This window comes from Microcaecilia unicolor, chromosome 11, assembly GCF_901765095.1.
Source record: "Microcaecilia unicolor chromosome 11, aMicUni1.1, whole genome shotgun sequence".
NCBI classification, from domain to species: domain Eukaryota; kingdom Metazoa; phylum Chordata; class Amphibia; order Gymnophiona; family Siphonopidae; genus Microcaecilia; species Microcaecilia unicolor.
This window is the reverse complement of record NC_044041.1, coordinates 98498578-98509732: the sequence shown is the minus strand read 5'-3', so window position 1 is coordinate 98509732 and position 11155 is coordinate 98498578. Positions and strand designations below refer to the sequence as shown.

Here is an 11155-nt window from a genome sequence, read left to right as displayed (position 1 = left end):
ATATGCAAATCAATCTCATGCATATTCATTGTGGATGTCCTGAAAAACTTGTGGCTAGATGTGTACCGAGGACTAGGCTGAGAACCCCTACCCTAGAGGGTAACCACTTTACCCCAAGCCAAACAAACAGATTCATCCTGTCCTGGTTTTGCCCCTTTGCTAGGATGGAGCTGGAATTCTGATTTCCTCACACTGATTCCCCTAAGAAATCTCAGTAGGACTCCATGCATACAGTAGCTCAAAACCAGGACTGGATCTGCTTCATCAATTGATTGGGAGGGGTGTGAGATACCAACCCTACCCACCCCTTAAAAGATTCTGATCTAACAGCATCAAAAATGTAAGAGTGCCCTGCTTAATTGGAAGCCACTGCCTTTTAATAGATCATAATTCAAGGCTGGTCAGGTTCCTACAGAAACAATTTGCCTCTGCCCAGAACTAGGCATTTCTTTTTAATGACTTTAAACTTATATTAGTTGAGCAAAGAGTAGAAAAAGATGATCTGAGCTTGGTTAACAGGTCTCTTTCTTTTCTACTTTTTTTTTCTGCTATCACTTCTCTCTCTCTCTCTCTCTCTCTCTCTCTCTCTCTAAAATGATCACTTCCAGGTGGGCAATGGCACTTTGTTAAGGAGATACATGCCAAGCATCTTGTTTCCCCTTGGAGTCCTTAATTGGAATTAATTAAAAGCCTGATTTTCTAAACTGGCTTTTCCCCTCATTGACCCTAAATCAAGCCCTAGTGAAGGCTGGTTTTGTAGAAGTTGGGTCAGGTGGCTTAGAGTCTGTATGTGTCTGGAGACCTGTTCTCAGCAATTTTGTGTGTGTATATTATGGAATATCTCACTGATACAGCCTTTACTGCTGCTGTGCAAGACCTGCATAAGACAGAGGTGAAGCACTGTTTGCCTTTAGTATAAGGCTTATAAAGAGAAAGATAACTGTTTTGTGTGGGTATAATAGTCTGTTAATGTTATTTCATTAGGAGGGGCCTGTGAAGAATGGTGCTAACCAAAGGTCAGAGGTTGGTGTAGACTCCTGGCTGCTGAGATTAAGCCAGTTTGGGCCACTGAAATATGTGGTAAGTATTATAATTATGCCACTTCTCGTGTTCCTTTCAGATCTAGTGCAGGGAGAAAGGGACTTAATTCTGGTGATAGTGTGACATGGAAGTGTAACTGGACTTTAGTTATAAATCTCCTAAAATGCTTGTTACATTTAATCTAAGTAGTCATATCTGTGTCAAACTAAGTTGGTGCTCAGTCTTTCTTTTGGAGGGTGAGGGGGTAATGACCCTGTGTATTGGGCTGGAAAAGAGGTTCCCTACCCTGTGTGACACCCTGTCTCCTTCTTCCCCCCCACCCCCACCCCCCCCCCCCCCCCCCCCCCCCAAGTTCAAACTGGGATGACTAAATTGTCAAGTCTACTAAGGGAAATACGGCTTATATGTGACCAAAATAGAGGGTGGTGGTTTGGGGTTTTTTTTTTTTTTTAATTAAACTTGCTAAAAGAGATCATACCACTGACTTCTTTGTAAAGGTGCTCGGATAAGGTGTCTTTTTCAGCTAAGGATGTTAAGAGACCATCTAAATCCACTGCCTATTAGGACAAACAGAAGCTGGGTGCTCAGGAGCCTATGGCCTAGGAAAGGGGGCAGTGACTAAAACAGAGGGGTCTCTAAGGTACACTAAAACCCTAAGTGATTCAAACTCATTGCTGTTCTCTCTAGTTTGAACTTTTCCAGAAGATTGCTTCTGCTCTTCACATTTCTGCTGAGGTGGAACACGGACCCTCTCGCCCTTCCTCACCTGCCACAAGGCGGTGTGTCAGTGGGAAGAAGAGGCTTGGGAAACTGCTGCGCTTTCTCTTCTCCATAATTCCCCACTGGCTGCAGTGTGCACTTGGTTACCCGATGGTCAAGGACATAGGAGGATGTGATGCTCCTGAGGGTAAGATGTGTTCTGATAGGGAGTTGGGAGGGGGGGTTGCAGGGAGGAACTAGGTAGTGTTGTATAAGCTTTATAATTCTAGAAAGCAAGCTAAGAGTGGTTTTGAAACTGAAAGCAAAGTCTTAATGACAAACTCTAAACCTAGGACCTGATGACTGGTGGAAGTGATTAAGGACTGAATTATTGAATGGCATTATTCTTATGCTAACTGAAATAGCACTACTAATATTTTGTTTAAATGGCTGTTTTAAGCAGTTCCTACTATGCTTTTTCTGGGTGGTCTTAATCTGCTGAAGGCTCGCCTGACTGCGCCAACCCAGAGACTTCCTGGGTCAGGCCTCTCAGGGGTCTACAGAATAAGCTACTAGTGGACCTTATGCAATAGATTTCTTCCCAGTAGATGGGCCATAGCTGGGCTATGTTCTTTGCCAAGTTCTTTCTCACATTTGAGCTGCTCTCCAAGCCTCGAAGGCTGTGAACCTGGGTCTGTTTTTCAGGGTTACCTAAGCTCTTGTCTTACAAACTCTTGAATTTGAGCTCTCCAGCATCTCTTCATGACCCTTGGTGAGGCAGTTACATACCGTGTCTAGCATTTGACTGCAGTAGTTGTGCCTTGGAAGCAGGGAGGTTCTCTGCCAGTAAACTTAACATTGGTGGATAGTACAAGAACCCTTTCTATATTTATCAAGCTAGTTTCTTTATATGCTTGGAATCCAATAATGCTGCCTGTCCAAGAACCTAGCCTGAGGGGCTTTTTGTAAATTGTTGCAGGAATAGGACTAGCGTAGGTTAAGTGTGTGATTGGCCAATGTGCAACTGAAAGGTGTCTGTAATCAGATAATGAGGTTGACCATGAGTCCTTGTGCTTACTGTACAGTGGTGACAGCTGTATCAGAATATTCTTTTAATAGAATTTTACATCTTTTTGTATTAGATCTGTCCCTTGAGAGGAGGGGGGACATGAACAGTAGTCTTTTTGGTTCTGCCATGAAAGTCATGGCCAAGAAGGTATTAATGACCCTGTCCTAATCATGATTTTTGATAGAAGTGAAAAAATCTCCTCTCAAACCTTTGGGGAAAGGAAGCAAAAGAAAACAGGATGATGTAGACTTGGAGGAACAGCAGTCCTGGATTGAGGCCCTGGAGGAGGACTTGCTAGATGAAGATGATGAAGACACCACCTATGAGGTACAGTACTGCCAGGAATGTTTCTGGTCTTCCCAGAATCATCATAATTCCTGCTTCTGTGGTCTTATCCCTAAATTGTTACTGTCTGTTGAGATATCTGCATAAGTACCTATAGAGCTTGCATCAGGATTCAAAGTGAAAATATGCATGTACATGAATTAAGTACACAAGACACTTGTGGCAGCTTTTTCCCAGTTAAATGTATGGCATTCTGGGTCTACAGTCACCCAACTTCCACACCTGGAAAAAATGCCTTTATGAAATGCATCTCTTCTGCCCTGAGAGATGGTGGAAATTGCCCATTTGCACAAGTAAAACACTATTACCTACAGAAATATCCAATTCAGTTTCCACTACAGATTTCACTACAGAACTTGAGTTCTGCTCATGGATTGAACCCTTGATGTACAAAAATACTACATATACTAATGAGCTTAAGTCAGGGATGCTGGAGTTCAAAGTGCCACAAAACGGGCTAGGTTCTCAGAAAATCTCTGATGAATATCCAGGAGATTTTGCATACAATGGAGGTAGTATTTATGCAGATCTCGCATGCGTATTCATTCAGGATATCCTAAGACCTTGGCTTGTTTGTGGCACTGAAGGTCTGAACTCCCACATCCCTGGTTGTCTTCAAAGGCATAAGCTGAAAACCGCCATTATATTCCCTAGATCACAGGTTTGTAACCCTCTTATCTGGTTCCCACACACCTTTGATCATTGGTGCCCTTGTACCTCCCAAGTCATATGTCCACTAGTGACAGCTACATGTGTCAATATATTCCTAAAATTACTGTAGTACAGTTATATTATCAACTGCCTTCACTGCAAAGTTTCAATAAATTTGTCAAGATGGAGATCCTTCTCTGAACCCCTGCTCAAGATAGTGAAGAAATGATTATGGTTTTCTGCATTCCAAAATCCCTAATGAATTTGGTGAGCATTGTAGGGCGGGTCATTGACCTCCAGTACTCCAGCATTAAGCTAAGCTGAGGTGACTTTGCTAACCATCATGTTTATATCATACTGCATGCCAGTAAACCTTGTTTTTGCATATGTCTAGCCCGTGTCCCTAGTTTGGGATGGTGGGCACAGGACTTGAGCTGGTGTTTATCCCTTCAATTCTTTGCTCCCTCTTCATGGGAGGCTGATAGCTTTTCCACACTCGCGCCTCTTTCTTCAGCCCAGTAAATCTGAGACCGACAGTGAGGAACAAAGATCAAAGAATGGCACTGAGAGTGACTTGGAATTTGAAGAGAAAGATGGGGTGGTCATGCTGAAGGAATCACAAGACTCGGAGGTAGGTACTGCATACATCAGGGAGGGGTGTGCTTTGTCATGGGTGCCAACTCTGGGAGTGTTCCACACTTGATATATCGTCTTTCTGTAGATACAGCCAAAGTGGTTTACATATACTATTTTTGCAGGTACTTTTCTGTCCCTAATGCGCTCACAATCTAAGGTTATTTATACCTGGGGCAATGGAGGGTTAAGTGACCTGCCCAGGGTCACAAGGAGCTGTAGTGGGAAATACCCATTTCCCCAGGATCTTGACTCTGTGCACTAACCATTAGACTGTAGTGGAATTTGAACTGTTTCCCAGGTTATCTTTTTACCGTGGGCTGTATAACCTTGGGCCTTTGGGAGGTAGTCTCAAAATGGCTTTCAGTGATGGCAACAAATCTCTGACCATGGGGTTTTAATTTAAACCATAGGAACAGATGGCACGTGCTTCTCCCTCAGATGTTTTGATATCTGTTGTGTACAAAAAAACGGGTACATTACTTTAGCTTGAGAGTTGATCTGTAACTTCAAAATGTGTGTGTTTTTCTTTCCATGAATGTCAAACTTTCAGAAAATGGTTCAGTTCTGTTGAACTCCAAAGCATTCTTGAAGAATCTCAAGATACAGATCACCCTGGGGGGGGGGGGGGGGGGGGGGTGGAGGAGGAAGAACACACAGTGGTAGGGTGGGAGCACAGGTCAGTGTTAACCTTTGGTACTGAACATATATGGAGAAGCTGGGATGACATGGCACACTAGAAAGCAGGTGGCTTATTGTGCGTTTATTGTCTTAATGTGTTTCTTTCTGGGCTTCTGTTAGCCCCAATGCCTCACCACTAATGAAGGTTCCTCACTTTTTAGGCATGTTGAGCTCTTAGCTATCACTATTCCATAACTACACCCCCCCCCCCCCCCCTCAAAGAGCTATGAATGTGACCTCTGCAGTTTCTCCTCTGTCCTCAAGGTGGGTTTTTTTTTTTTTTTCCAGAAGCAGAAGGAGGAGTCGGGAACATCCGAAACTTGTGTTCAGGAGCAGAATAGTTCAGGTGAGTACTTTTCCCTTGAATTTTGAGGTTTAAAGATGAGTGTACCTGATGGAACTACCACAGTTTCAGGAGAGAAATAGGAGACAACCATGGGAGGGGTCCTTCACAAGGTGTCTCCTTCTAGCCTGGGAGGATGACTTAATGTAACCAACAGCCAAAGGCTTTCAGCATTTCTTGAAGCATACTGAAGGCTCCAGGTCTCCGTCTTACCTCGCCCCTCCTCCCCGTTTGTGGCACAATGAAAGCTTTTCCAAGCCAGTAGGTACTCCAAATTTAGCCTTTGCTATCCTGTGCAGTATAATTTATTCAAAGCACATTCCACTCTTCTATTCAAATGTTTATATAGCATCTGAGGTGGGTAGTCTGGGAATGCACTGTATGTCACTTGCACAACACAAGCTTCCAAAATATGGGCTTGATTATTCCTAAATGTGACATTGAATGCAGAAAACCTTTAAAACGTGCAGAAACACTTATAGTGGGGAATGTGTTTTGTCACCGGATGGGAATGTTCTTCTGTTCATGATTCTTTTCTGAAATAGTACACCTAATAATGTTAGCTTAATATGATGCATACAGACATGGAACAGCTTAGTTCTGTATAGTTCGTGTGGGATCAGACCATTGTCTCTTCCTAATTATAAAAGTATGGAGCAATTATATAATTCAAAGGCTTTCAAAATCAAATATAAAAGGCTAAAACACTTACAAAAATTTACTGCAGAGGACTTGTACTAGAGCTAGTTTCTCTAATTGTTCTATCCCCTGTAGTACTGAAATTCATTTTAAGCAGTTTCAGAAGAAAAATCACAATACCAGACAGTGGCTGTTTCAAAACTGCTTCAGCACCATTGACCATGATATGGATAATAGTGCCGACAATCAAAGCCATCAAACGCATAACTGACTGGGGCTTGCTCATGCTGTGAGGTTCCTGCTTCTTCCCAAGCTTGTCTGGTGCTAATTTGGGAGGAGAAATGAATTTTAGTCCTTAAGGTCTCCAAGTGAGAGACTGCATCAATAACTCCTGTTTCTACCTTGCTATATTTTTTCTGGATATATGGAAATCCTCCTTCTATAAAGCCATATTGTTGGAAACTGCTGTGAAGTTTTCTCAACTGTTCTCCCCACTGGAACTGCTTCTGGCAATGTTAATTTTACCACCTATTAATCTTGGCTAGGTTATAAGTTCCACAGAGTAGGAACTCCTGTATGTACAGATGTACATCTGTTTTTTCAAACTGGCTATTGCCTCATTTTTTTTTTTTTTTCCAGGAGAGGTAAAAATCCAGGATTTGGAAAGAAAGACAGACATGCAAGATTCTCCTCAGTCAGGAGAGACCCAGAACTCATTGCCTTGAAGATTCCTCCCTTCTCCTCCCCCCCCCCCCCCCTTTTTTCCCATTGACCTGGTCTGTTTTCCTCAAGTTAAAGGCTGGCTGCTGTTGGTGTTTTGTTGCACATCTGAGAGATGTAATGCTTTATTCAATGTAACATTTAATATTTTGTCTGATAAAAGTTTTTTCATGTGAGCATGGTGTATTTATCTTTTTGGGAGTGGTTTAGGGCAGGGTTATTTCCTGGTCTATACTACCTTGAGAAGGAGTGTCAAGTTTGACCTTTCCACAGACTGACCCTGGGAGATGGAGCAAGTCTAGCTCTTGGTGGTATATTGAGGCAGAGCTGTGGGGTGTTGCCAGTCTGAGAAGGTAGGGATGGGAGTTCTTGAGGGCCTTGGAGGTTGAGAGGTGATAAGCTGTCCATGCTAGAGGTAAGATGGATTAATGGTATCTGCCATGAGGCCATGCAGGGCCAGAAAGGATGGTGGGGAACAGGGCTTGAGCTAAACAGCTACTTCTCTGGACATAGTGCCAAGCGATCAAATTCCTTTCCTCATCTCTTATCTACCCATTTCAGATATTCCTGATTTTATATTCATGTGATAATACACCTTTGCCAATAATAGGGACTGAGGTAACATAGTAGATGACGGCAGAAAAAGACCTGCACGGTCCATCCAGTCTGCCCAACAACACAAACTCGTATGTGCTACTTTGTGTATACCCTACTTTGATTTGTACCTGTCTTCTTCAAGGCACAGACCGTATAAGTCTGCCCAGCACTATCTCTGCCACCCAATCTTGGCTAAGCTCCTGAGGATCCATTCTTTCTGAACAGGATTCCTTTGTTTATCCCACGCACGTTTGAATTCTGTTACTGTTTTCATTTCCACCACCATCTCAAGTTAAATAATGTACCAAAGGATTTTTTTCCTATTTTGCAGAGGCTTTCTCATCTTTCTCCACTTCGGTATTGAAATGCCCCATTTATAGAACTAGCCAAACATTTGGGGACAAAAGGCTGAAGAATGTATACTGGATTATGGGAATATGCTGCATAATTACCACAGTATTTGTCTTGCTGTAGCAGATCTGGTTAGTGTCTTGTTACAGAATGATGTAGCTTGATAGCAGGAGCTTTTCTGTAACTCAGCCTGGATGCTGCACTCTAAAACACTCCCTTCCCCCTTCTCCCCCACCTTTACAGTGTGACAGCTCTGTGTGTGCTTTAGCACCCTAACAGTGAGCAAACTCCCTGACTGTGCTGAGGAAGGAGTAATTTACATTGGCATAGCACCCCTAATTATTTTGAAAAGTTGGCTCCTAGCCAATCCCCCCCCCCCCCCCAAAAAAAAAAAAAAAACCTGGATCTGATAAAATGTCTTGACTTCTGAACCCATGTAGCTTCTAGCCACTTGCTCTTGCTGACCTTTTACCTTATGGCATGGGCCTAGACTTTTTTTAAAAATCCAGTTTAGAAGTTGGGAAAGCATAGTTCCATCTCACCATGAGCAGAGGCCGCTGAGGAAAGCGTTAACTGCTTCTCCCTCCCCATAAGCAGAATACTTGTCTTCAGTTAGGCCATGAGTGATGATGATCTGACCTTTTAATCTAACAATATGGTGGTTAAAGTGGAGGAAGATAAAAACCCTATGAACTACACAGCCCATTGTGTGTTTTTATTTATTCACAGCTTATCCTAACTTCAAAAGCGGAGGATTTTCTCATGGAGCCACAAGCTTGGATCCTTGAGAAGTTTTTCTTCTCTATTGGCAAAAACTTCTATATTTCTCAGTGAGGGTTGTCTCTATCTGATTCTTGGTGCTCAGTTTTGGAAACATTCTGGTTTACTTGACCTATCCGTTTCTTAGGAGGTGATGGCATCTACTGGGCACAGGATTGCACCTATAAATCTGGATTGGTTGCTGTCGTGGACAGGATGCTGGGCTCGATGGACCCTTGGTCTTTTCCCAATGTGGCACTACTTATGTACTTTTTGAAACAGATGTAAGGTTATTGTCCCTGCAGAATGCAGTAGAAGGTACATAGCTGCTCATTAGGACTGCTTTAGTTCCTGCAACATTTCTGCTGTCGGAAGAGCCACAACAGGGTATATCATCACCATATTACAACCTACTTCAAAAATGCAGCCTTAAGCTGGGACCATAGAAATGTTTCCACCAAAAAAATCCAAATTTGATCATCAACTTAAAAAAAAAAAAAAAAAAAAAAAACTTGTAGAAAGTTAAATGTAATAAGAGTACATCAAACACTTTCACCATTAAGGTCTTGAGAATCCCAGAAACATCCAAACAGAAGAAAAACCATGTTGCAATTCCTGAGCCTTGGGGCTAAAATATCTTTTAAGTAGTTGGCATTGCATAATTGGAATACTGAAAATTAAGAAATTGGTAAAACAGCTCTTTTTGGTGTAGCCCTTAACAATTTAGGGAATTCATTAGTCTCAAGTTCAACTGTCAAAGTTCCAAATTACAAAATTTAATGAGAATCCTAAAAATACCAAACAATACACAGACAAAAGAGCATGGCTTTTGTCATTGGCAAAAAACATCCCTGATTAGTGTATGCAAAATTGTAAAGTGAACAGACACAAACTTGTTCAAAAAATCAGCTTTAAATACTTAGCGGTGGAGTCTTTCTTCCACCTAAACCAACTAAAGAACAAACAGACTGTGATCAATGATTGCTAGCGTTTCATAGAGCTGCATCAGGGTCAGTCGGTCAGAAAATCTGCAAAACAGAAGACTAACATGTTCCAGAATTTCCTAATACTATCATTATTCCTACCCACTCAAAAAAAGCTGACTGAATTATGGAGAGACACGCCTGAAAAAATTGCGACCTCTCTAACCTTTAGATGATGTCATGCTTAGGCAACAACCAATTGGCAGAGTGCCGACTGGAAGGCGGAAAAAAATCAAAATATAAACCATTAAAATGTTAAAAAAATAACCCAAAAAATGGCACCATGAGCATTCAAAGCCCGCGGGATCAATGAATTTAATCTAAAAATCCAATGTTGCTCTTTCTGTAGCAAGAGGCAACATCTATCAGAGATGGGGTAATTTGTTGTCATACTAGGCATAATAATGTCTCAAATGGGTGTCTATTGGTGATACAGTGAATTGCAAGTGGTGTGTGTCCAAGAATGAAATTTACCGTTTAATGTGATGAAACAGAAATAACCTACTTGGATGTGAAGGTGCAGAAGAAGTATAAGTTTGACACCACAGTATAATGGAAGCATACTGATGAAAACGCTTTCTTGGACTATTCTAGCTGTTGTCCAACGGTTTTTAAATGCCTGTCATAGGCCTAAATAGAGACCTTCTTTTGCAGCCATGTTCTCAAGATACAGAGGAGGACGATTTAGTTCTGAGCTATACTTCTAAGGCTCTAAAAGTGACACGTATACTTAGGAGACACTGGGACATTTTGACAATGTTACCTATTTTTTTTTCTCAGTCTAGAGTGCGGTTTGTTTATAGTAGCGGCAACAGTTTGAAAGAGCTTTTGTGCCCCACTACTCTACCTGAGATCGGTTCTGGTGTGGAAGTACTCGAGGGACCTAAGAAATGCAACAGGTGTGCAATGTGCCACAATATACTAGAACCAAAAGCATTCAAAGATCCCTCCACTAATAGTTTACTCTTTTTGTTAAATTCATTGATTCTGCAGGGTTTTTTCCACCTCTCATTCAGCACTCTGCCAAGTGCTTGTTGTCTCTCTAAGCATCGGACATCATCTAAAGGTTAGAGGGGTTGCCATTTTTCAGGATTGTGTCTCCATAATTCCATCAGCTTTGTTTTTCAGGAGTGTGTCTCCAAATTCTGTCACCTTTTTTGAGCGGGCAGTAAGTAAGCAATGAAGGAATAATGAAACTATTAGGAAATTCTTGAACACATGCTGTTACTCTTCTGTTTTGCAGATTGTCTGACTGACCCTGATGCAGCTCTACAAAACACTGGCCATAGTTGGTCACAGTCTGTTTATGCTATAGTAGGAAGAAAGAGGCTCCACAGCTCAGTATTTAAAGCTGTTTTTTGAACACGTTTGTGTCCATGTCATGGTTTTGGGATGACACTAATCAGGGAGGGTTTTTTTTGCCAATAATAAAGAAGCCCTACTCTTTCAGCTACTAGTTGAGAGCTTCTTTTGGCTTTTTCCTCCCTGTTTTATTACTAGCTCCAATTTTCCCACTGCTTATAATTTAAGAATATAGAGTTTTTCTTTTTGTATGATTAATCAAAGTTTTCTATTACACAGTACAACAAAGCTATATCCTGAATCAGTGAAGTTTGAGTTAGTTTCATCTGGTGTACCATTGTC

At 41.7% G+C, this 11155-nt stretch overlaps 1 protein-coding gene across 2 annotated transcripts; it reads left to right on the top strand.

The window, feature by feature from the left end:
* The first annotated feature begins 706 nt into the window (after window positions 1-706).
* LOC115480566 lies at window positions 707-6997 on the top strand. 2 transcript variants are annotated; one of them, XM_030219337.1, is made up of 7 exons: window positions 707-892; window positions 985-1080; window positions 1729-1948; window positions 2994-3136; window positions 4320-4436; window positions 5408-5465; window positions 6741-6997. In XM_030219337.1, exons 1-7 carry the CDS (start codon window positions 833-835, stop codon window positions 6824-6826), a joined length of 780 nt encoding a protein of 259 aa, XP_030075197.1. In that variant the 5' UTR covers window positions 707-832; the 3' UTR covers window positions 6827-6997. The 2 variants fall into 2 exon arrangements, with proteins under 2 accessions (XP_030075197.1, XP_030075198.1); XM_030219338.1 differs by having other exon boundaries at window positions 713-821.
* Window positions 6998-11155: the final 4158 nt, after the last annotated feature.